General features: G+C 41.8%; 1 protein-coding gene across 2 annotated transcripts; it reads left to right on the top strand.

The window, feature by feature from the left end:
- Window positions 1–1,409: 1,409 nt before the first annotated feature.
- HMGCR (3-hydroxy-3-methylglutaryl-CoA reductase) lies at window positions 1,410–22,003 on the top strand. 2 transcript variants are annotated; one of them, XM_086323209.1, is made up of 20 exons: window positions 1,410–1,491; window positions 6,019–6,206; window positions 6,621–6,732; window positions 7,012–7,099; window positions 8,555–8,639; window positions 9,537–9,642; window positions 12,350–12,456; window positions 12,567–12,683; window positions 13,107–13,267; window positions 13,378–13,625; window positions 13,739–13,917; window positions 14,907–15,101; window positions 15,447–15,605; window positions 15,745–15,902; window positions 16,697–16,802; window positions 18,597–18,767; window positions 19,009–19,149; window positions 19,236–19,394; window positions 19,875–20,029; window positions 20,164–22,003. In XM_086323209.1, exons 2-20 carry the CDS (start codon window positions 6,042–6,044, stop codon window positions 20,216–20,218), a joined length of 2,667 nt encoding a protein of 888 aa, XP_086179335.1. In that variant the 5' UTR covers window positions 1,410–1,491; window positions 6,019–6,041; the 3' UTR covers window positions 20,219–22,003. The 2 variants fall into 2 exon arrangements, with proteins under 2 accessions (XP_086179335.1, XP_086179336.1); XM_086323210.1 differs by having other exon boundaries at window positions 1,410–2,166.
- Window positions 22,004–26,461: the final 4,458 nt, after the last annotated feature.

Raw genomic sequence — 26,461 nt, 5'->3', positions numbered from 1 at the left:
GAATTAGGAAACAAGGTGATATATGAAATGGTCCTTGAAGGAGAGTTAGGATTTCACCAGTTAAAATGAGCAGGCATATCCAGATGGAACACAGAGCTCATAAACGGGAAGGTAAAAAAGTACTGAGATGTCAGTTATTCTTTTGGCTGAACGTAGGGCTGAGGTCGGAGAAGGCAATGGCACCCCACTCCAGTACTCTTGCCTGGAGAATCCCATGGACGGAGAAGTCTGGTAGGCTACAGTCCATGGGGTCGCCAAGAGTCGGACACGACTGAGCGACTTCACTTTGACTTTTCACTTTTATGCACTGGTGAAGGAAATGGCAACCCACGCCAGTATTCTTGCCTAGAGAATTCCAGGGACAGAGGAGCCTGTTGGGCTGCCATCTATGGGGTCGCACAGAGTCGGACACGACTGACGCGACTTAGCAGCAGCAGCAGCAGCAGCAGGGCTGAGGTAAGAAGTGAGACACAAGCAAGAAACGTGGAGTAGGGCCATACTGAGGTTGCCAGTTTCTTTAATCCAGTAGGCAAGGAGCAACTCTTGATGGTTTGGGTGCAGACCAACGGAATTACAGGATTTGAAGGTGGAAACACCAAAGTGGAGAGACAGGTTAGGAGAGGTTATTGCATTATTTCAGCGAAGAGATAATAAAGGCCTGCAGCAGGGAGTGGTCAGAGGCAGCGTAGACATAACAAAGCAGGCACATTTCAGAGAATGGAGGGTCTGTGACTGGTGCCAGGCGCTGGAGGGAGAGAAGGGGAGTGGGAGAGGAGAGGGGGCAAGTGGTTTGGGGAGAGAGACCCGGTGACTGAAGCCATTGACACTATTTACAGAAAGGGGTATGTCACAGGGAAGTGTGGGGTTAGGTTTCGGAAATGGGTCAGCTTGAGGTCTGAGTTTCTCCTTTCTGCCACCTTCCCTTTTTTATATCTAGGTTTTCAGGGCCACCTCCACTTCCCTCCTCCTCTATCCACTAAGACATTGTGCCTTCTATTCTCATTCTCAACCCTGCGCTTATCTTCAGGCCCCATTTATTCTGTTCCCTATAGTACTCTCCCAGCCAAAATGACCCCAGGTCAGATCCTGGACTGGAGGACACTCCACCCGCCAGATCCCCTATCGTCTTCGCCTAGGCAGCTTCCATGAGTGCGCCTCCACGGCTCTATGACCAATAGGCAGGCCCCAGTGCTGGGATTCGACTCGCTATTGGTTGGCGGAGCCATGGTGAGAGATGGTGCGGTGCAGGTTCTCAGCACCAGCGAGAGCTGTGGGCGGTTGTTAAGGCGACCGTTCGTGACGTAGGCCCGTCAGGCCGAGCCAGCCCCAGATGATTGGCTAGACGATCGGACGATCCTTCCTTATTGGTCGCGGTGTCCTCCGGTGCCGAGCGTGCGTAGAGCGAAGGTTCCTTCCGCTCCGCGTCTCCGTTGACTGGAGACGGGCGGAGCGCCGGCTCCCGGGAACTGTGGCCTCTAGTGAGATCCGGAGGTGAGGAGGGCGGTGAGTGGGAGATAGTTGGGGTCGTGTAGGTGGAGGTTCTCGAGCTCCGTCCGACCCTGCCGGGAAGGGGCACCTGGCACCGTCGGCTGATCCGGAGGGGAGCTGAGCGGGAGGCTTTGCCCAGGGTGGCGCCTCGGTCCGGCGGGGACTGCGAGGAGACGTCCTTGAGGCGCAGCTGGCCGAGCGGCGGCCCGCATCTATGCCGGGGAGCCGCGGGACAGGCTAGGCCTAAGGGGCGGACAGGGGGCCAGCCTCTTCGGGGCTGCGGTCGCTGTCGATGGACCGGCGGGGCGTCGCCGCGTTCCCTGGTCCTGTCCGAAGCCGGCGGTGCTGGCCGCGCAGTCGTGATCGTTGGGGCGACAACGGTGCCAGGCGGGGTGACCTCGGGGTCCCCTTGATTCGATAAATGCTGGGGGGTTGTGGGGCAGACCGGCCCGCAGCTCGAGGAAAGGACGCGAAAAGTCTATACGGTGCCGTGGTTCACGCCCATGCTTGCTGTTCTTACTGGGTTCACGCCCTGGCGCTGCTGTTCGTCAGCACCTTTCCGTAAAGTGACGGATGAGATCTCCATAAATGCTGCTGACTAGCTCAGAGCTGTGGATCTGCACAGATGCATCCGGTTATTTCTTGGAGAAGCGAGTTGAGAGGATGCGAGAGCCCAAGGTAGAGACTTGCCCAAAGACTGAAACGATTCTTCTTTTTGCGAGAGGCGTCTTCTCCTTGGTGTTGATTACTGATGTCCTTTAATCTAAATCCTGTAGGTTGAATTATTTGGTTTTGGTATTTTGGCTAGGAGAAACGTACCTTGGAGATTCACAAATAGAAGTCAGTTTTTACGGTGGGAGGAAGTTGATGTACTCCATCTTAAGTGGTCGTTTGAAATTGTTCAGGGCTTGAAGACTTGCCTTCTCAGCATCACACAGTGTATTTGTTGTTGTTGTTGTTGTTTGCTTGTGGATTGATTTTTCTCTTCATGCAGCGAGAAACAGTTTATGATTTAGAGGTAATCTAGCGAAGACTCAGTGTGCTTTGGGGACGGACTGGATTTTGAGGGCCTTCTTGGTGGTAGTGTCTTTCCAATTTGTGATAAAACTTGGGAGTAAAGACACTGACAGTAATATGAAGGCTAAAAAATATGCAAAGATCAAATCATTAACATGTGAAAACTTCGTGTGTGTGGCATGAACATTTCAAGATGAAGTGTGTGCGCTCATGTTTCATGTTCTCTTTTTATTCTTGTATGATCTAGACTATGAATAGGTAAACACATCTGTATCAGTAGCTGTTCAGGTTGACCATATGAAATTGTTGATATTTGAAACTTGACCATTATTCCCCATACAAAAAATAGCAGTTTCATATGGTTCACTTAATACTTGCCTTTGTTAAGGAACTTTGGAGCTCTAGCTTTATAAGTGAATAAAAAGATATGTGATTTACAAAGAGGTATAATGCCATAGAATTGAGTGTAGAATCCAGGTTTCCTGATTCCAGTGCAAGAATTTTCCCCCCCCTAAGATACTGGGTTGAGCAGCAGAATGTTAATCCTGTTGGAATTAAAAATGACTCAGTACAAGACATGGTTCCTGCCCTCAAAGAGACAAAACATACACAGCAATTAATATAAGAACAGTGTAAGATAGTATATAATCAAGTACTGGAATATACAGCATACGAAGAGCACTGAGAGGGAGAAAGGATTAGAGTAGGATGCCAAAGCATCCTTTTCTGCAGTTTGCCACCGTAGGTGGTTTTTGTAGCACATTGGGTTAGAGTTTGGGGATTCAGTTTAATTTAAATTATCCATTCTTTTGAGTAATATATGAAATGTTTGCAGCATACTTCTGTCTGTCTGGGCAAGGCACACATTGCCTAACTTGATTTTTTTAAACTAAAATTTATTTTTATTGCAGCATGGCCTAAACACCTTGAATTTGCAGGAGCCATCCCTATTGCCTGCTGGTGCCATTTGCAACTGCTGATGAAGTTGGAGGATTGAATTCCATGACGTGTACATGCTTTGCATAATCACAGGGATATAGGGAGGTTGCTAGTGGGAAATGAGATGTGTGTGCAATTATGGTGACTTTTGACACACCCTTATACATTTGGTTACTCATTTTGTTTCCAAATAGGTGAGGTTCTCTGTGTTTGGGAATGGTTCATGGGCTTCTTTGTCAGTCTTTACCTGAATGTTGCAAAGATGACTTTACACCTAGGAAAGAAATGTCCCAGAATTGACAATGTTACCATGAAGCTTTTGAGGAAAAACATAATGTTCCTAATATATAATTATGGATTAATAATGCTCAACCTATTTGTGATCAAATCGGGGTGCCTTCTTGCTAGCAGCTCAGATTTTAATTCTGCTGAATTCACTTTTTGATGGTGAAAAATATATTGACTCAATAAGGGAGTACTCTAAGTTGAGAAGGCTTGGGGAGAAAGGAGTATTAAAAATTTTGACCTAATTTTGAAATGTATTTTCAGTTAATTCATCTTCTGGAACATTGATGCTATTAGACTAGTTTACAGGGTTTTTGTTTTTGTTTTTAAATATAAGGAAGTTATGTGATAGAAGGCCAGCATGAAAATCTAGGCTCTTATGAGGTTTTTAGTTGAAATGAAGTAGAGTTCAAATCTAAGATACGATTAATATTCTCCAGTACTTCAAGTCCTTGCTAATTTAACAAAAGATATTTTTGTTATTGTTCATTTTCCAGGATAGTATAGAAAATATAACTTTTCCCCCCACCCCCTCCTCCTCCTTAATATGTTCTCTGAATGCAGAGAACTGGGGCCCTTGAAGAGGGGGGAATTCTATCCATACCCTGCTGCTGCTGCTAAGGAGGCCTTTAAAAAAGTCATCTTTAGATTAGGTTCAAGATGTGTCAATAACATGCATGCTGTTGTAGCTTAAGAATTTATTTTTAAGTAGCAGGTATTTCTCGAGCAAGTGCTATTAAGATACATGAGTGCAAGGCACTGAAGGATGAAATGAGGACTAGAACTCAGGGAGGAAGGTTGAAAACCTGAAGAGACACAGGCGGATGCATGCCACATATCTCAGTGCCTGCCAGCCTTTGAAATTGAGACCCACATTAAGAAATACATGTTATGTCAGAAGCCAGGACATACACTCATATCTATCATTTCATGAAACATAGTGTTTCAGGAAATAATACCTACCCATACCACATGTCTAACCCATTGCTGTTTTCTTCTTGCATTGTAAAATGTTTGTTCTGACTCATAAACTTGTGTTCATGATCCCATTGATCCAGTGAAGGGATTATGACCTGCAGTTTGGAAACCACATCTCTCTCTGGTGGTCTACTGTGGCCAAAGCGTAAAGAGTAGAGCGCTCTGAGTGATGCAGTGAGAGGTGATGCTTAGTAACTGCTCTGCTTCCTAAGTGTCTCTAATTTTCTTTTCCCGAATCCTTTAAATAGATTAATCCTTTATTTTCCTTAATTTGATGCTTTTTTATTTTCTTCTTCCATACACAAATCACTTGCTTAATTAGCCTAAATGAAAGATTCATTTGAAATCTTGATTGTCAGTCAGTGGGCCTAAAATTTAATCTTAATTTTTAATTGATTTTAATGGGTGGTTAATATGGTTTATCAAAAGCATTAATTTTAGTGTAAGAAGGCTTATAAGTTCCTATATTAGAGATCAATAACTATATTAGATTTTTTAAAAATCAGAATATCAAAATTATTATTACTTAGTCAACAAACATGGAGAAGCTTAGTTATGATACTCACTAGACCAAAATAACCCAAGTTCTGTTGGAAATTTTTGAATGCCACATATGTCTGCTTTGGCCAGCCAGCCCCTTATTCTTATACTGGTCCAGCATTTTTATTAACTCTTAAGGTCTGGGGAAAGACCTCTAGTGACAGCAACATTAGGAAGGTTAATAAACATCATTTTGCTAGTGACATTATGCCATGTGTTGTATGGGATGGAAAGGTCTAATGGACTCGTGCCCTTGAGGAGCTTTATAAACTAAGATAGTGGTTTATAGGACACTGACGGAGAAGATGGTTTGGTGCTTACCTTTTGCGCAACTAGAATGTAGAGTGAGGACGGTGCTTCTACCCATTTTGTGTCAGGGTAATCAGAAAATGAATGTGAGTGGTTGTTTCTCACTTTCGTTTTCTACTTTACTGCTCTCCTCCTTGGCTTAGATAATAATCAGGAGCTGAGATATTTATTTGGTTTGATCTTAAATGCTCAAATTCATACAAGTGGTAAGAAATAGCTGCTTTTAAGCTGTTTGCTAGTGAATAATAGAGGATTTAAATATTGTAAATAAAAGAGTAATGAATCCTGTCATTTGAATTTTGTAATTATTTCCCAGAATTACAAGGAACACTCCCAAATAGTATTATCCTTAAGGTACAAGACACTGCATACAAAAGCAGGGTTTTCAAAGCAGGGTTAAAGTGTTTTCCTAAAAATCCAGTGAGCTGTATATTAAGTGTTCATACTTGGTGCTCCTCCCAGGATCCGAGGACTCTGCAGCTGCAATGCTGTCAAGACTTTTCCGAATGCATGGCCTCTTCGTGGCCTCCCATCCCTGGGAAGTCATAGTGGGGACAGTGACGCTGACCATCTGCATGATGTCCATGAACATGTTTACTGGCAACAATAAGATCTGCGGGTGGAATTATGAATGTCCAAAGTTTGAAGAGGTTTGTGAGACTAATCTGATTGTTGACTCAATTACATTTTAAATTTCTCCTTTTAGAGACCATGTAATCAAAAAAACTTATGAGTAAAATTTTTATTTCAGTATTCATAACTTACCTCAAATTTTCATTTACTTATATTTACTTGTATTTACTTATACAGATACTTTCCTTTTGCTTTTGGTATACAAATGAGTGTAATTGACTTGACCTGAGAAATCTAGCTTTCCTAAGTGACTTAACAGTAAAAAATGATTGGCTTAAACATTGGATGTTTAAAACTTGGGAGTTAATATTTTATTTGCATTTTAATGTTTTACTTGTGCCTGCATTATCATGATGATACATAAACTACTGATGCCAATACAAAATAAAAATTCTTATTTTTGATTTGGACTTTCCTATCTCTCCCGATAGGATGTTTTGAGCAGCGACATCATAATTCTGACAATAACACGATGCATAGCAATATTGTATATTTACTTCCAGTTCCAGAATTTACGCCAACTTGGATCAAAATATATTTTGGGTAATAATTTTATGTATGAACCTTTTTGTGTGCTATCAGCTTTTTTTATTTCCTGTGGGAATTTGCCTGTTTAAGTCACATGGGCGGGAGCGTGTGCGTTGCTTAGCGTGTGCTGCGTCTATTCAGTAGTTTCTTTTCATTCAAGTTAGACGTTCTGCTCTTTGAGACCTTAATAACCTGGAGAAAATAATACTTCCTTCAGAATACTGTAGGACTGTATATTATTATGTGTGTATAAGGATGAAATTTTTTCAGTTTGTTGAATTTTGTCATTTATAGGTATTGCTGGACTCTTCACAATTTTCTCCAGTTTCGTATTCAGTACAGTTGTCATTCATTTCTTAGATAAAGAATTGACAGGTTTGAAGTAAGTATTTAAAGCATAAATATACTTTCTTCCAAAATATATTGTTAAGAACTTTTCTACTCCATGTTATAAAGCGTTGTAATATTTAAATTAGCAAAAATTTATGGAAAATAGGGGGAAATTTTTCACAAAATCAGTTAGCTGATACCTGTTAATGTTTTGCTGTGTTTTGTTCCCCACTTTTTTTATGCTTAAAGAAAACCTCTGAGATGATACTCTGTATACTGCTTTATAACTTTTATGCTTATGGGAAGTTATAAACATCTTTGCATGTCCTTAACAGCTAGCTGTGTAGTATTTTCCTATATGAATATATTGTAGTTTATGTACTTAATCCTCTGAGTTGGATTTTTTAGGTCATTTAATTTCTTCCATTAATAACAATACTGTGAAAAGTGTCGTCCTAGCAAATTTTTGTTCTTATTTTCTTAGGATACATCTGTAGGAGTGAAACAGTAGCCACTGTAGGTCTTTAGGGCTTTTAAGGGTCATTATTGCCAACTTAACTCTCCATAGATAGTATTTTAATTAATCAGAAAAGAATTATATACAGTACACTGGTTTTCTCTACTACCTGAAAATACAGCTCTCCTATGAAACCTTTTGTAAGTGAAGAAGCAGTCACCTTAGAACACATCTTCCTAATGGATGCACACAGTGTCTATCTTTGAACTCAGTCATGTTCGACTCTTTTTGACCCTGTGGACTGTAGCCCTCCAGGCTCCCCTGACCATGGGAATTCCCAGGCAGGAATACTGGAGTGGGTTTCCATTTCTCCCTCCAGGGGATCTTCCCCACCCAGGATTGAACCCAGGTCTCCTGCATAGCGGGTGCATTCTTTGCCATTGAGCCATGGGGAAGCTCTGGAGGCACGCAGTAAGCCGAGATGCAGCGCAGGTGTGCTTCAGAGCCGTGGCAGCTTGGTGCCGAGATGCTGACCACAGCCCCTGGGCAGTGCCACTCTGCTCCAGGTGCCCACGGCCTCTGCATCAGCTCCCTCAAAACAAGCACTGCGTGCTATTTTCACTTTTCACCTTTTTTTGTAAGAGTGAAAACCCTCTTTGGATTTCTTTTGGTTAAGCAAAAATGAGTACTATGTAAGTCTTTCTTAAAAGTGAAGTGGCATAAAGTGAGCTTTTGAAAAGTGGGGGATACCTATATTCCACTGTTTGCCCCCATACTAATACACAAGAATGCATTTTTTTCTTTTACTAATGATGCTGTTTTGCTCTAAAATTATCCAAAGGTGTTTCTGTGTATTTACATTTTTAAACACTGAAAATCTTCTTAAATAGTTTGGCTAATAAATTTAGCTTTGAGGTTGTCAGAGGGGTATAGGGTATACGTCTTGGTCTGTAAAAGGTACACCAGGGCAAAGTTTTGTTTTAGGAAGGGATTTTTACTGATATTTCTCTTTTGTTAAATATACCTGATCATGTTGTTTTTTCCCCCCAGTGAAGCTTTGCCCTTTTTCCTGCTGCTGGTCGACCTTTCTAGAGCAAGTGCGCTAGCCAAGTTCGCCCTCAGTTCTAACTCACAGGTATTATTAATGAGACATGAATGTACGTGGTATTCTTTTCTCTCAGGTTGTTTACATTAATAGGAAAGATTAATAGAGCTTCTTCTTAGTCCATGATTCAGGAATTGCATATAATTTTGTCCAGTCTTAAGACTGGTCTTCTTAGGTACCCTAGGAACTGTCCCATTTTTCTGCCAACTCAATTGTAATTCCACAGATTCTAAAATTTGGAATTTTCTCCATTTTCTTTTTTGAAGGTTTCAGAACGTAAGGTATTATGTCTTTTGCATAAATTACAGTATCTACCTATTGAAACGCATTAGCGCACAGACAGGATCTAAGGGAAGAATCTCAGGGTAGATTGATTTCTAAACCCCTTGAATTAACACTAGCATTATTTCATCAAACGTTTCATCTTGGTGTTCATTAGTCACTTTAAAGAATGTAACATTTTTAGTAATACTGAGTATAAAATATCATGTACTTCTGCCCTGAGCATGTATTTGATGTATATTTATGATCATTTGAGCATTTTGACAAGGATATTTAAGTTTTATAATATTAACATAATCTCAAAAAATTTGAAACTAAGAACTTGTGTCAGTGAGTGGTAGCCAAAATATAAAATGATGTAGGGGTTTATGTGGGATTTACATGGCAGGACTCATATACCACCTCAAAGGAATCTTCCTAAGAAATAACTCAGTCAGTGGGTGGGGAACGCAGAGAAGTGTACATATTCTTTTTTTAGACCTTTATATTGTTAGTGTCCTTTATATCTGGAATGCCTGTTAGTCTTATATTGTGTATTTTATTCTTCATATAGTATATTCGATTTAGTAAAAGCCCTGGGATGCTCCAAAAGTTCTTAAAATGATTTCCTGCCTTCTCCTCATTTGCTCTGTTTGTCTGTTTCAGGATGAAGTGAGGGAGAACATTGCTCGTGGGATGGCGATTTTAGGTCCCACCTTCACCCTGGATGCTCTTGTAGAATGTCTTGTGATTGGAGTTGGTACCATGTCAGGTTTGCAAACAATTTTTAATATACTTTAAAATTAATTTGTAGAAGAGAGAGAGGAACACATTATGTTAGTTAAAGTCTGACTTTTAAAAGTCTGACATTACAAAAATTTTAAAAATTTTAATTGTATGAATATGTAGGTATATCTGATCTGACCTTTTGTCTGTCTGCTTTAGTGAAAACTGAGCAGGTTACTGATTTATTTTCACTCTTACTATCTCATCATCTTCTCTGGTGCTCCACTTTTTTGATGACTTTAAGATGTTTTTGTCTGGTTTTTAACCAAGATTGGACTCTAGGCTCATTTAGAAAGCCATCTTCCAGCCCCTGATATCGTCTGGACTGACTGAATGAGTCAGTTCCTTCTGTTAACTATCATGTAGGAGACAGTGCAAAAGTTGGGAGTTGGACAGATCTGAGTTGGGTCCACCTAACAGAGTGGTTAGGAAGATTTAATCAGTATGCAGTATGTCTTAGCACTGAGCCAGCATTGACCCTAAAATATATGTTTATTCATCCTTAATTGGATAGTAGAGAACTAGATGTTAAACATCAAACATAGGACTCCATTATATAGGACAGAAATTGTGGCCTCATGGAAATTTGCCAGAAAGAATATATCATGCTGTTGTCAAGGTTTCCTAATTATTGAGACTAGACTTCATGGCCCTCTCATGAGGGCCACACTTGGCTAACTGCTCTTCTAGTGTATTTCCTGGTGCCTTGGTGTCCTCAGTAAGGGATTTGATTCTTTCAGAAGTAAATCAACTTTTAAGAGTTAGTTGTCATTATTAGTTGAGATCTGTTCACTAGATTGTGTATAAGTATATATAATGTTTCTTCTAACTTCTATTTATTCAGTTATTTAATCTATCAGAACTTACTCAAAACTTATTCAGCAAAGAATATTTTTTAAGTTTTAAAATGTGTATTTCTTAAAATTTACTTTTTTGGGGTACAGTTTTAAGTTTTGACAAAGATGTAGTCATATAACTGCCACCACAGTCAAGAAAGCATTTTTGACCAGGTGAAAATATAACTATGTGATTTTAGTCAAGAAGAACAGTATATAAGAAGATGAGAGGATTATCTGGGAATGTGGAAAGCAATGGAGACTGATATGGGAAATAGGGCGATGACTTTGGTCAGGATAAGGCACATGGATAAAGGAAGTGATTCAATTTGATGTTGGAAAAGCCAGCAAGGAGGCATTTACAGCCATACAGAAATGGGAAAATCAGTGATTTGGCTTAGAGTAGAATAAAAGGACAGATTTAATACTTAAGGAAATGGCAACCCACTCCAGTGTTCTTGCCTGGAGAATCCCAGGGACCGGGGGAGCCTGGTGGGCTGCCGTCTATGAGGTCGCACAGAGTCTGACACGACTGAAGCGACTTAGCAGCAGCAGCAGCAACAAGGAACAAACGCTTGGGAAAGCCAGTGAAAAAGAAAAAACTCTGTACTTCTTGGAAGTATATAGTGCTGTCCCCATGTAGCAACAAAGTGGCACAAAGAAACTGTGCCCTGGGCCAGAGTGAGGAAGAATGGCCGAAGGGCGTGTGGCAGCAGTGGCTACACAGAGCGGAAGCGCGGGCAGCTGACGGCTGCACAGAGCGGAAGCGCGGGTAGCGGGGCTTAGAGCATTGGGCAAGCACGGTTTTGATAGTCTCCAGTTTGAAAAGATCCTGTTTGGCTACTATTTAAATGTAGTTGTTCATAATGTTTTTGGCATTGTAATTTTGCATTCTCTTGAATTTCTGTCTCAGAGAGTAATAGCTATAGAATTTTTAGGAAATACAGAATATGCTTTTTTCTTTCATTTAGTCCAATGATCTAATACAATTCAGAAAATAAAATCCAATGTTGAATTTTTTTAAGTTTTGTATTACTCTAGTTAGCAGTTTTTATGGGAGAAGGTAATCAATTTTTATATGTTTTCAAAACATTTTTATTTTAATATGAATAATGTCAAATATGTTTTATATTCAAATTTATTTGTATAGCGAGGGAGTAGGATTTGATAATCTAATCTCTTCCTAGCTCTGTTCCCTTCTATTTGAGATTACCAAATGACACCTGAAACATTTGTTAATTTTGGATGTTGGGTTGCCTTTCTGTGTTACATCATTTTTCAAAGAGATCAATGAAATGAACTGAAATTTTAAGACTGTCAATAGATACCACAGAGGTTATATTGAAATGACAGTTGAGTAGTGCACATAAAATATTTATTATGATACTATATCAAGAATGATATAACAGGCAGTGTGTTTTACAAAAAGTCCTTGGTCCGCAGGTGAATTGCTTCTGTGGTGATGAATGGGATTGGACTAGTGGGATAACCTGGTGGAAGGCATTTGCCCCATTAGAGTTCTGTCCCTGATATCTATCCTATCTCAAAACAGAGTACTGCCATTTGATACAAGGGGGTGATCGGATGGCATTAAGCACTGCCGTGCCTGGCACTGTGACTTTGGGGACATGGGAGGAGGCAGGGTCTCTGCCCTCAAGGGAGCTGTCCCTCTTGCACTCGGGCTTCACAGCACTTCTGAGCTCCTGGCTTCCTTTTCCAGTAGATGGCAAAGGGCTTAGTATGCCAATACTGTCACGTATTTGTCTACCTATAGGAAGAGCCTTGTGATGCAGGCAGCCGCAGAAATATACATGCTACTTACTCCCTGGTTCACGTTTTTCATTTTTCTCTAACCAGGGGTGCGTCAGCTCGAAATCATGTGCTGCTTTGGCTGCATGTCGGTTCTCGCCAACTACTTTGTGTTCATGACTTTCTTCCCAGCTTGTGTGTCCTTGGTTCTGGAGGTAAGAGCTGTTCTTATTTATGGCACTAGTAGAAGAAGAAGATTTCTCATTACGTTAGTTCACCTAAAGACAATCGGCACCTTCTAACGTAACACTGACTTCCTTTGTAGCTTTCTCGGGAAAGCCGCGAGGGCCGTCCAATCTGGCAGCTCAGCCATTTTGCCCGAGTCTTAGAAGAAGAAGAAAATAAGCCAAATCCTGTTACTCAGAGGGTTAAGATGATTATGGTAATTACATGATTTCTTTTCATTATCTTTGGTTCCAATATCATATTCTGCTTTTCAGTTTTTTTTTCCCCTTCTTGTCTTTCTACAACTTTTGGCTCTTGCATGGATATTCCTCTTCCTTTTTTCCCCCCCTCTTATCTTTTTCCTCATTCCTTATGAGATCTCTGGTCTTCTCTCTGCCCTAAATAGATTTTTCAAATCCTTCCACTTTCTCTTTCTTTGCAGCTCTGTTCTTTTGGGGCGGTGTTCTCAGCCTTTCATGGGGGTTGTCCCTTTGCTCAGTCACGTAGCGAGCCTGGGGCTTTCTTTACCTGGTGAGGGAGGGCATGGGAGGAAGACAGTGTTCGGTTATCCACTTGCAAAATGTGAGTTTAGGCTCCATTGATATGTAGAGGGTACATGATTTTTAAACTTTTATTTCAGTCTCTAGGCTTGGTTCTTGTTCACGCTCACAGTCGCTGGATAGCTGATCCTTCTCCTCAAAACAGCACAGCAGACAATTCTAAGGTCTCTTTAGGACTGGATGAAAATGTGTCCAAGAGAATTGAACCGAGTGTTTCCCTCTGGCAATTTTATCTCTCTAAGTAAGTTCCCTGAGCCCTACTTTGAATCATGGCACTCTGTGCTTCTGAGTTTAGGTTATGCCTTTTTTATTTCTGAGTAATAACATTTTCATTTGCTTTCTTCTATTTAGAATGATCAGCATGGATATTGAACAAGTTATTACCCTAAGTTTAGCTCTCCTTCTGGCTGTCAAGTACATCTTCTTTGAACAAGCAGAGACAGAATCTACACTCTCGTTAAAAAATCCTATCACATCTCCTGTAGTGACCCAAAAGAAAATCACAGACGATTGTTGTAGACGTGACCCTGTACTGGTCAGAAATGACCAGAAATTCCATGCAATGGAGGGGGAGACCAGGAAAAACAGAGAAAGAAAAGGTGATTTCTTATTCTCTTCATTTTCCGTTCTTCCAGTGTTGATTTGTCAAGAAGTTGAGTCTTTTTTAAAGCACAAATTCAGTGTCTGAGATTTCTTTTGATCTCTTGAACAGTTGAGGTTATAAAACCCTTACTGGCAGAAAATGACAGCTCACACAGAGCCACATTCGTGGTGGGGAACTCCTCCTTACTCGGTACTTCGCTGGAACTAGAGACACAGGAGCCTGAAAGGGAACTCCCTGTGGAGCCTCGGCCTAATGAAGAGTGTCTGCAGATTCTTGAGAATGCAGAGGTGAGAAAGCAGACTCAAGTTGGTATCTTTCTTAAGAAAAGGAGTTTTTTTATTAAAGGTAGGAAGGAAGTTACAGCTTCTGAGTACCTGTAAGTTCTCAGCACAGTGTTTCATGGTTTACAGGTCCTGGTCTTATTATTTATTCCCTGCAACCTTGTAAGATAGGTATAATTTTCTCCATTTTTCAGATGAGAAAATGTTGGCTCTAGGAGGGTTAATTAAGTATGTCCCAAAGTAAAACAGAAAACGCTAAAGCTGGGCTCAGGAGTCCAGGCCTTACCGACTGAAGACTCGGTGCGCTTTCTACTGCCGTTTGATAGAGAGAGGAGCAGCTACTGTATTGTATGTGTGTTAAGGCCTAGGAGCACTTCTACACAGAAATGAATTTCAGAGAAAGAAGAGAGGTTTGAGGGGCTTTTTGAGTTTTTAAAGTAAGCTTGATGCTCCTGAGGAGGCTTGTTTTCTTTCTGATGTTTGAACAGGATGTCCTGCTGACAATCCCTGTTTGACTTAGGGGTTTAGCATGACTGTTATGTTCCATTCCTGTCTGCTTACGCTGATTCATTCCAAATGTATGTGCATATGAGTGAGAGTAGGTTTTATCACTTTCCCTCATTCTTATTAATACGTGTACCAGTGTCTCAACTGCCATGCTACATACAAAACTTACAGGGTGGGTGTCAGAATCTTAATTATGAAATTTTTTCCCCCTATGTATGTCACTTGCAAAATTTAGTGTTTTGGCTTAACATTTTGTTTAGCTTTGCATTTTTATAAAGAATTTTTATTTTGATGTTCTCATTTCTACTCAAATCATCTCCTTCTTTAGAACTTCAAATTCCTTTGGGTTCTCAAAGTACTTGTATTTTAGTTCTGCAGAGAGCACTGTTTGTATAACATGGTCTATTTATTAATAGTATGAAGTATGATTCTTCAAGTCTATTTTTATTTCCATCAACCCCCTTCCATTTTTTTTTCCATTTCTTTAGAAAGGTGCAAAATTCCTTAGTGATGCTGAGATCATCCAGTTGGTCAATGCAAAGCATATCCCAGCTTACAAATTGGAAACTCTGATGGAAACCCATGAGCGAGGTGTATCTATTCGCCGACAGCTACTTTCCAAAAAACTTCCAGAGCCTTCTTCTCTCCAGTATCTACCTTACAGGGACTATAATTACTCCTTGGTACGTTATTTTCTGTATTCAAGCAGGTTTTCTTTATAGCTTTAGTCTTTCAGTCTTCTTCTTGATTCGTCTTTTAAACTTTCATACTTTTATCAAACATTTTCCTTTTGAATTCATTTTACTGTAATTTTGTATTCTACTTATGGTATAGGTCATCAAAATTCAAAAATACTTTCCCTGTTATTTACAGTCATTACTCAAGAGTTTAGTGTTTTCAAGACTTTTTAAAGAGTAAATAAAAAAACTGGTTGAAAATAATACACTAAAGGATTAAGTTTGAAGGAATGACAGGGGCTGGGTATTTGGTATATAGATTTTCACTTGGTGCCTGACTTTACCTTTTAGGTGATGGGAGCTTGCTGTGAGAACGTTATTGGATATATGCCCATCCCTGTTGGAGTGGCAGGACCTCTGTGCTTGGATGGAAAAGAATTTCAGGTTCCAATGGCAACAACAGAAGGCTGTCTTGTGGCCAGCACTAATAGAGGCTGCAGAGCAATAGGCGTAAGTGGGCATTTATGTGTCTGCCTGTCAAGATACTCTAGGCGGTGAGATGAGATTTGGGAACAGTCAAGGAGACCTTTTGGGACAAGCAGAATTTTTTTCAGGATTAATGTCTGCTCTTGTCACACCCTCTGGATAGCTTGGTGGAGGTGCCAGCAGCCGAGTCCTTGCAGACGGGATGACTCGTGGCCCAGTGGTGCGTTTTCCCCGTGCTTGTGACTCTGCAGAAGTGAAGGCCTGGCTTGAGACGCCTGAAGGGTTCACAGTGATAAAGGAAGCCTTCGACAGCACCAGCAGGTGTGTGTGGGGGTGGGCGTGGGGGCTTATATGTGCATTCACATTTATTTCAGAACCAGCGCCATACCTAGGATGACGAAATATAACTAAACATATTGCCTTCTTAAGATGATGTAACGAAACATCAATTTTAAATCCATGCTTTCAGAATAGTGATGTTAATTCTTGGTTGGGATGGAGTGGGTGGGGTGGGATGGGGTGGGCAGAGCAGAATATTGATTTCAGTGAATAGCTACATAGAGGTAGTTCAAAACTAATACAACTATGTAAAGTTTAAAAATAAAATAAAATTAAAAAAAGAAAAAATAGTGCGAGCTAGTAAGTTTGTATGTTGGATTTAGAAGGCTCATTTTGATTAGGCTGTTACTTTGCCCTAGAACAGTTTTGATCTAAAATTGCCCTAGGGCAGGATTGCCTGAGAAAAAGATTTTCCAAGCAGGATAGAGGTAAATAAATTAGTATAGTAGATGTACTTTGACTACAGAAAATTAAATTGATAAGGATAGTCAATACAAATGATAACGCCAGTATAGTTCAAGTTTTTATGCTTGTTTTTATATGACCTTTTAAAGTTTGTCATCAAATGACTTTCTGTATCCCTTCCTTCTTGCAACATGTAAGAATGAGGTACAGCTGAAGCAGTATTCTAATAGAATATTTAATTAAAGAAAAAATACTTTTAATATGTAGTCTCCATGAGTTTTCTCTTAAGTATAAAATGAACCAAATAAGCTAGACTTTAGGATAATGTCCATTTTCTTAAAAAAAAAAGTCTTTGCTTCTTTTGTTTAAAGGTTTGCTCGTCTACAGAAACTGCATATGAGTGTGGCCGGACGCAACCTTTACATCCGTTTTCAGTCCAGGTCAGGTGATGCCATGGGGATGAACATGATTTCAAAGGTGAGCATGGATGGACTGTAACAGAATTTGCTGGAGTGATTATCCCTGAAGAGGGGAGCAGACTCACTCTGTATGCCCTCCTATATTTTTGAATTTTACACCCTGTGTACATACTACTCAAGGAGTTAATTGATTGAAAAAGGTCAATATTGATACATGTAGGTCATGTTATATAAATCAGGCATTTGTTGGTTGGTATTGTTCATATTTGGGATATTTAATCTAGAGTTAGCATTCGGCATGCTCCGGGTCTACACTGAAGGGCTGGGAGGAATCTGGGGATTAGTGCTTCAGAACTTTGTCCTGTAATCCTGAAAGCTGACTTCTTCTAGAGACTTCAGAACACACATTTAAGAAGCCAGGTTCATGTCTGTGTAGTTCCTTTAATTATCTCTTTATAAGAAGACTGTGTATAGTTCATCTTTTTTCTACTAATATTTGTTATTTATCAGATAGAAATGTAAAATTTTAAAGTCAACTAGTCAGGCTAATTATGCTTTCCCAGTTATAAGGACTATTCAGAAAGAGAGTATAGTGACTAAATACATATGCTTTAAAAATTTCCAGTAAATAGCAGTTCCTGAAGAAAAAATTACAAATAGGATTACTTTGACCCAGCAATTCCACTTTTGGGTAGACACCCAAAAGAACCGAAAACAGTCTCAAAAAGATGTTGGTAGAGCCACGTTCATAGCAGCGTTCACAGTCGCTAAAAGAAGCCCACGTGTCCACCCACAGATAAAGTGTGGGATGTACATACAGTGGAATGGTGTTCAGTCCTAAAAAGAAAGCAGAAAGAAAGAAAGAAAAGAAAGTGAAGTCGCTCATTCGTGTCCGACTCTTTGGAACCCCACGGACTATAGCCTGCCCGGCTCCTCCATCCATGGGATTCTCCAGGCGAGAGTACTGGAGTGGGGTGCCATTGCCTTCTCCAGGGGATCTTCCCGACCCAGGGGTCAGACCGGGGTCTCCTGCATTGCAGGCAGACGCTTTACCATCTGAGCCACCAGGGAAGCCCCCAAAAGAAAGCATGCCACATGCTAAATGTGCATGAGCCTTGAGGTTCATGTACTAAGTGAAAGAGTCTGGTCACATAAAAAGAAGTACTACATGATTCCCCCTGAAGAGTTAGCTCGGTTAGTTAAATCCATAGGAGCAGAAAGAAGGGTGGTTGCCAGGGGGTGTTTAACGGGCATGATTTGTGGAGATTGCTGACACAGCAATGCGAAAGTTCTTAACAATACTGAACTATGCACTAGAAAATAGTCAAGACGGTAAATTCTGTAAAGTGTATTTTACCACAGGTAAAAAAACATTTTTTTTAATTCCAAATTTTTTTAAATTGGGTTTTTGAAGTGTGAGTTAATTGATCTAACTTGATTAGAAGTCCTTGGAAGTCTTGTTATATTCTGTGTAAATCCTAATGACATTCCATTTACAAGATTTACTTGAATGTTTGAGTTCTCTTTACTGGCTTTGGTAACGTGGGCTTGTAGGTAACAATTAAATAACTAGAAGAGGGGATTTATGACACATTGGTCATGGATTGGGGTCCTCACTCCCCAGTGACACGAATATAGTATTATATCCTTATTATATCCTCATCATACGATTCATCAATGACTACGAAGAGCTTCATTTTCATATAAAAAACATATTAGGAAAAGATTATTATTACAGTTATTGTATTTAGAAGTGTTAGTATTATTAGATACAAAAAAAGCCTCCAATTCATAAATAATTTTGTGTGTTTTAATGTAGTTTTTCTTGTTGTTTTCTTTCTTTGGCTAATAGGGTACAGAGAAAGCACTTTCCAAACTTCAGGAGTATTTCCCCGAAATGCAGATTTTGGCCGTCAGTGGGAACTATTGTACAGACAAGAAACCTGCGGCCATCAACTGGATAGAGGGACGAGGAAAGTCTGTGGTCTGTGAAGCTGTCATTCCAGCCAAGGTTGTCAGAGAAGTGAGTGGATGACTAGTTTATTTTGTTAATCTTTCACTGGATTACAGAATTGGGAAGAGAAATAGTTACACTCTAAGTAAACTTGAACAGACAGGTGAATGTTTCATGTTCAAGATGACTGCTTCATTCACAGACCAAACCTTCACACTCCCTTGTGTTCTGGAGGCACTGAGAGTAGATCTGGTAACCCATTCCTAATCTTCAGGGGAAGATGTAAAATGTGCACAACTCTGTGTCCTAGGTATTAAAGACTACAACAGAGGCTATGATTGAGGTCAACATTAATAAAAACCTGGTGGGCTCTGCCATGGCTGGGAGCATCGGCGGCTACAACGCCCACGCAGCGAACATCGTAACTGCCATCTACATTGCCTGCGGACAGGTGAGGGCTCCAGCCGCCACCTTTCTTGTCTTTTGCTGCTTAAAGAAAGAGAAGTTTTATATTTTTACTTTCTATTTTTTTGTCAGGATGCAGCACAGAATGTTGGTAGTTCGAACTGTATTACTTTAATGGAAGCAAGCGGCCCCACGAACGAAGACCTGTACATCAGCTGCACCATGCCATCTATAGAAATAGGAACCGTGGGCGGGGGCACCAACTTGCTGCCTCAGCAGGCCTGCCTGCAGGTGAGACGCGTGGGGGCACCGCCTGCAGTCGCCTCGAGCCCGGTTCTGACTCGTTGAGGTCCTCCGTATTGCTACCTGATACCGCGCATCACTCTCCTCTCATTTTAGCCAGTGTGTCCATTCATTTCCCACCCGTCTAACCCAGTGTGAATAAGTGTACCACTAGCCAGGTCACAGGTGTCAGGTTCATTGTAGTGTATCCACCGTATGCTGGCTGGGAGATTTTGAAAACGTAGCACATCCTGTGGGGCCTGGTTCTGTTCTAACGGTGTTGCTGTTGCTGCGTTGCTCAGGCGTGTCTGACTCTGCGGCCCCATGGACTGCAGCACGCCAGGCTTCCCTGTCCTCTATCTCCCGGAGCTTGCTCAAACTCATGTCCATGGAGTTGGTGACCTAGTTGCCCTCGTTTTAGTTGATCGAGTAGGAAGCTGTTGCCATGACTGGAAGGTTGAGTCCTGCTGTGTCTGTCCCTGGCTGCAGATGCTAGGCGTCCAAGGAGCATGCAGAGACAACCCCGGGGAAAATGCGCGGCAGCTGGCCCGAATTGTGTGCGGCACGGTGATGGCTGGGGAGCTGTCTCTGATGGCAGCACTGGCAGCAGGCCATCTGGTCAGAAGTCACATGATTCACAACAGGTAAGACTGACAGATTGGTTTGATGTATTTTCCCCATGCTTAAAATATGCAGTATAAAAAACCTACCTGTCAGATAAGCCCCAGCTTAACATTTTGCATTCCTGATATTTTGCATATCTGCTTTTCTGCCATAGGTCAAAGATAAATTTGCAAGACCTCCAAGGAACTTGCACTAAGAAGGCAGCTTGAACAGCCTGACCATTCACAACTAAAAAATGGGCGTTGGGTTCTAAAGGACTAACGTAAAATCTGTGAATTAAAAAACTCAATGCAATGTCGTGTTGAGAATGAGTAGACATGATCAGTGAGACGACTGCTTGGTTTCTGGCTCTTTCAGAATGATTGAGGTTCTTCTTTCCATGCAGAGTTCTCAGATCTGAAAACAGTTTACATGCTTTACATGCTGTGTCCTCTGCAAGATCTCGACATGGATATTATGCCTTTATAGCATCACAGATGGTAATCTACAGCACACTTCTGAAGGAGAATACAGCTGGAAAAAAAACTGTTTTCTTTTCATGGAACTCATGGAGATCAGTGTGAGATTGAACCCTCCTCCTGTCCACACCCACCCGGCCCCAACCCTGGGTTGAAAATGGATTTTTAAATTATATTGTAGCTGACAAAACTCCTGATTTCATAGTTAATTTATTAAGTCTGGGTTGTAGACCTTTAAGAAATAGGAGCTAAGTTTATTTTTTGTAAACTAATACTTCATTTGGTGCTGGTCTATTTTGATTTCGGGGAATAGCCAACATAATTCTTCAGAAAGGGACCTGCTTTCTTAAAAGGAAGAATTACTCTTATTCCCAGATTACAGAATTATGTGCTAAGCAGTGCTAAACAGTTTTCTTTCAAGAAAACAAATCACTGCATTTATTTTTGCAGGCTATTTGTTCAGAGACGACTTGTCTAAATATAAATGTTTGTCTAGATTGATTATAACGTATCTTTCAGTATATAAGGCTTTAAGAAGCAGAGTTTTGTGCTCTTTATTAAAGATACAAGAGCTCTTAATATTGCTTAGACAAAGGTGACTATTTATCAATGAAATACAAGTCTGTGACCTCTCTCAGAACTCAGAGGGTGGAAAAGGACAGGTTTGGAAGAAATTTACCATTTCTTGAAGCCAACTTAAATTTCTTAAGAGACAAATTTATTTAGTTGAAAAATCTAGGTAGTTTTTGTAAAGAACTGTACCAGATCTGTATATGTTGTAATAAAGTTTCTTGTGCTAGGAGTTTATTGAAAGTGTTCAAGAAATAAATAAAAATCAACTGATATTCTGGTAAAATACTCTCAGCTTGGGCCAGAGCAGACAGTATTCTTTAATGTTGTCCAGGAAACCCTGGCTTGCTTGTTGAGCCTAATGAAGGGGAGAGTCCTCTTTCAGAGCCAGTGAAGGCACCGCATGAATGGCCTTGGAGGGAGTGTCCCTTGTCCTGTGGCCAGGAGGTTGGTGGCTGAAAGGTTCACACAGGGCTATTTGATGGACCCAAAAAAGCTTCCTCAGGGGGTCAGCAGAGTTGTTGAATCTTAATTTTTTTTAATGTAACTTTTGTATAAATAATAAAGAACTCCTTATTTTGTATTACATCAAGTGCTTCAAGTGTTGGTCCTGGAAGGCTGGAGGCTCATGCAGAAGATGGACTTTGAGAACCATTCCAGTCATGCCATGGCAGCATGGAGAGCCTGAATGGTGGTGTCTGCTTTATTGCTGGGGAAGACTGACATTTTCTGTTGTTATATAAAAGTTTAAATTGTTTCTGTTGTGACTTTTCATCCAGTGACTTCTTATTTATCTGAATTTTTTATGGAAGTGGCAGTGAAAAATATTTTGGGTCCTCATTTTGGTGACTGTAACACATATCATCTTGCTAAACTGATGTTTTGTACAATTACTAAACTGTATACATTTTGTTATACTTTTTTCCCCCCAGTTCCAGTAAATTATGAAAAGGAAGTTAATACTAATAAGTGTAAGCAGTAACTATTTTTTTGTTTGGATTAACTATAGGCCTGTCTGAGATTTAGAAGCTTTTAAAGTCTGGTCAGTGTGGTACCTCTAATGTGAATTGGTGTCCTAAGACCATTTACCATTCTCCATAATCTTCTCCAACTCCACAGGAGCGGCAGGCCAGTTTAACACATGGATTAAGACTATCTTTCTTATACTTTGAATTGTTCAGATTTATCATCTCAACTGGACTACTTTTGGATATTGGGGGTGTGACGGTTAGTTGAGAGGAAGGAGCCATAGATTGGACAGCCAAAACCAAATGGCCATTGCAGGAGTGCATATAAGCTTTTCTGGCTGAGTTCAGCTTAATATAGCTGAGGTAGGCCTCTTCAAAAGCTGATTCCCATTTACTCGTGATTTCTGACTTTACTGCCATAGTTAAACAGCTGTGTATGAATCCCTAAGAACCAAGCCCAGATACTTGAAAATCATTTTGAATTTTTCTCCCAAGGTGTCTTGTCCAGGTGGCCCCCTCGAGAGAGCATCAGGCTGGGCAGGAGACAGGGAAGGGATTTCATCTTACTGCTTGGCTGAGCAGTGAGATGCATGTGGCAGCACAGGGTTTCCTCATCTCAGAGGCTGATGAATTAAATCCAAAGAGAACCTCCCACACTGAAGGGTCTGAGCTCACGAGAGGCCACAGAACAGTAAAACCTCAATACAAATCCACTGGGAACAGAAGACTGAAGTAAAAGCAGTAAATTCACTTACAGGAACTTTTAACACCACAGTTTCTCAAGCTGTCCTCTTTCTATTCGGACATGAATTTGTTAAGAACTTTGCCCAGTTAGCAAAAAATAATAGAAAACTTCTATACTGTAAGCCAAAAGAAGATAGCAAGTGATTTAGTTTATATTTCAGCAGATTCCCTTCTCATTATGATGTGCATGGAACCCCTGCCTCATCACACACACGTATGCTTTTTGTTCTTTTCCTCCTGAGCAAGTTGGCAAGCTGCTGAGGGCGGTGTGGCCCCTCTCAGGCGGTGGCCCTTTCAGACAGTAGTTCCCTAAGGCCAGGGGAGGCCTGGCGCCTCCAGCTGGGGTTGGGGTGGAATCAGGTGGAGTTACACTGTAGGTGTCTTCAACCTGACACCCTTGGTCTGGCGTGGGGCCAGGACTCTGGCAGATTTTTCTACTGTTGCTGCTGCTGCTCTCAGTCCTGGATTTCAGTCTGAGGGTCATGGTATTATTGTGAACAAGCTGTATGAGAAACTTGTGTCTATCCGGAAGTGCAGGTAGCAGACTCCCACGGAGAGGCCAAGTACTGCTTAATATTAAAGACAATTAGAATTAATCTTAAAAAAAGAAGTAATCTTGGAGATATAAGCAAATAGAAACTAGTACGTTATTTGGGTTTGTGTCTGCCACCTGTGATCCCTCCTCGCCCACCTCCAAATCACCTGAGTTCTCCACATTTTCAAAGAATGGTATGTCCCAGAAAAAGGCATTTTTAGCCCCCCATCCCCCTCACTTTCCTTCCCCTTGGTCTCTGCTCTCCCCCAAAGGGCCAAATAAGACAGTAGAGGACCAAAGGGGAAAAAAGGCCCACCTCTCAAGAGGTTTGCACGGATAGCACTCCCCACTCACCACTTCACCTCCCCCACCTCGAGCCCCCAAGTTTGACTGCCTTGCACTTGAACTTCCCAGGATGGTGGCACTGGAGTAAGATTACCCAGAGGCAAGGAGCTGATCATTCCACCAACCATTCGACTGGTTAATTCTGAAGCCAGATGGCCATGAGCCTAAAGGTGGGAGGGCCCTGTACCAACTGCTAACAAAGCACACAGAAGGCACCTGTGTGTATTGTCAGGAAACATGGCGGGAAAGCAGCAGGACCGGAATCCGAGAGAAGGCTACAGTCGCCTAGCCTGTGTTGCCTCCTTTGCTTGCCTGTTACTGCAACTGGGCTTCCCTGATAGCTCAGCTGGTAAAGAATCTGCCTGCAGAGCAGGAGACCTGGGTTCAATCCCTGGGTTGGGAAGAACCCTGGAGAAGGGAAAGGCTACCCTGTCCAGTATTCTGGCCTGGAGAATTCCATGGACTGTATAGTCCATGGGGTTGCAAAGAGTCGGACTCGACTGAGCGACTTTCATGTCACTTCACTTGAAATGGAAAACAAGGTTTAGTGGATGAGGTGGGAGGGACCGGGAAGGGAGCAAGTCTGTCTCGGTCGCCCCTGTAAAATCAGCCGGGATTGTATGTGAGAACCTGTAAAGCAGACTCAGAGTATTGTTAGCCCTAAATGATGTGCGATGGCAGGACCTCTCTCCCCAGCTGTCTCCTAGCCTGGGGGGTCGCAAAGGAGATCAGGTGCTGGTGCCCCACCTCCCTGCCCATTTCACCGTGGGGACAAGGGCTGTAGCCTCAGGCTCTTCGGCTCTAGGGTATGACCTGTGAACAACCTACCTCATTCTGAAACCTTGATCACTCTTAGTAGGAAGGTCAAGCCAGGTCTTCTTCTGAAACTTTGATCACTCTTAGTAGGAAGGTCAAGCCAGGTCTTATGAGCAGCCAGCTCACCTCTGGCCCATGGCTCCGTCAGCGAATCTGGATGCTCTCACCCATACTGCACAACCCTCGGTAAGTAGCCAAAGCTTGAAGCTGGTTTGCTGGTACAGCCTGGATAATTACAATTTTAAATGGAAGCTATTGAGGAAAGGTCCATCTTTAACTTGCTTTTAGGACAGTACCTACCCAGGCCAGTAGAATCCAAACCTTGAACAAACTTGAGCACTCTACTCCATTAGAGAAAACAAAACTAAAATGATAAAAACATGTACAAATAAAAGTTGAAATTTTTTGTTTCCGTATTTCAGTGGTAAATCTTGCCCACATTTCCCCCCAGATCCAGGCCTCTTGAAGACAGGGACCATGTCTTTTCTTGTAACTTAGTACAGTACCTTAAGTTTAAAGGTCCTCTATTGTTGGTGAATGACTGACACAATAAACTGTTGTAATTAGGACTTATTCCAAAGGGAAAAATATGTTACAATAGAAAGAGGACAGCAGTGTTGAGGGAGCTGGGGATTCCACTCGTGGCTCTGTCACTAACCAGCTGTGAAACCTTGGTTCCTTGGCTTTGTGTTTCCCTCAGACTTGTTGTTCAGTCACTAAGTCAACACTGCCGACTCTGCGACCCCACAGACGTCCCTTCTGCATGCCAACCTTCCCTGTTCTTCATCTGCTGGAGTTTACCCAAACTCATATCCATTGAGTCAGTGATGTCAACCATCTTATCCTCTGTTGTCGCCTTCTCCTGCCCTCAATCTTCCCCTGCATCAGGATCTTTCCCAATGAGTCAGCTCTTTGGATCAGGTTGCTGAAGTACTGGAGCTTTAGCATCAGTCCTTCCAATGAATATTCAGGGTTGATTTCCTTTAGGGTTGACTGGCTTGATCTCCTTGCAGTCCAAGGGACTCTCAAGAGTCTTCTCCAGCACCAGTTTGAAAGCATCACTCAGCCTTCTTTACAGTCTAACTCTCACATCCGTACATGACTACGGGGAAAGTCTCGGATTTGCTAGCTTCTAACGCATTGTCTGGCAGAAGGCGATGGCACCCCACTCCAGTACTCTTGCCTGGAAAATCCCATGGACGGAGGAGCCTGGTAGGCTGCAGTCCATGGGGCCTCGAAGAGTCGGACACGACTGAGCGACTTCACTTTCACTTTTCACTTTCATGCATTGGAGGAGGAAATGGCAACCCACTCCAGTGTTCTTGCCTGGAGAATCCCAGGGATGGCGGGGCCTGGTGGGCTGCCGTCTATGGGGTTGCACAGAGTCGGACACGACTGAAGTGACGCAGCAGCAGCAGCAGCAATGCGTTATCTGGGCTTCTCTGGTGGGTCAGATGGTAAAGAATCTGCCTGCAATGCACAAGACCTGATTCGATCCCTGGGTCAGGAAGATCCCCTGGAGAAGGGAATGGCAACCCACTCCAGTATTCCGGCCTGGAGAATTCTATGGACAGAGGAGCCTGGCTGGCTATAGCCCGAGTCACAAAGAGTTGGACATGACTGAGCGACTAACATTTTCACTTTTTTCCCCACTTTTCAAGGCCTATATTCCAGAAAATGCTTTTATTTACTCTCTCCTCATGTATATGTTTGAGTCCATTGGGCTGATAAGCTGGTCTAGCTTATTAGTAGAGCTGCTAGAATAATACAACAGCAATGTCATAGTAGTTACATAATCCATCTACCAGACTTAAGTCCAGGAATGTGGACTCAGTCCTGGAGATGAAGGCACTGCTGAAACACTTAGCTTTAGATATTCAAGGCATTAGGTTTCCTAGGTGGCAGAGAACCCACCTACAATGCAGGAGACGCAGGAGACCTGGGTTCAACCCTGGGTTGGGAAGATCCCCTGGAGGAGGGCATGGCAACCCACTCCGGTATTCTTGCCTGGAGAAT

This window comes from Bos grunniens, chromosome 10 (genome assembly GCF_055505025.1).
Source record: "Bos grunniens cultivar Pamir isolate PY7600 chromosome 10, Bosgru_T2T1.0, whole genome shotgun sequence".
NCBI classification, from domain to species: Eukaryota; Metazoa; Chordata; class Mammalia; order Artiodactyla; family Bovidae; genus Bos; species Bos grunniens.
The sequence above is the reverse complement of the archived record's forward strand: the minus strand, read 5'-3'. Positions and strand labels throughout refer to the sequence as shown.

What these genes read in the sequence shown, in the direction of transcription:
- HMGCR (XM_086323209.1), top strand. Translation starts at nt 6,042, where the DNA reads ATGCTGTCAAGACTTTTCCGAATGCATGGCCTCTTCGTGGCCTCCCAT. An exon ending in CCCTCAGTTCTAACTCACAG is followed by an intron (nt 8,640 to 9,536) that starts GTATTATTAATG and finishes TGTCTGTTTCAG; the next exon opens with GATGAAGTGAGGGAGAACAT. An exon ending in AGATTCTTGAGAATGCAGAG is followed by an intron (nt 13,918 to 14,906) that starts GTGAGAAAGCAG and finishes CCATTTCTTTAG; the next exon opens with AAAGGTGCAAAATTCCTTAG.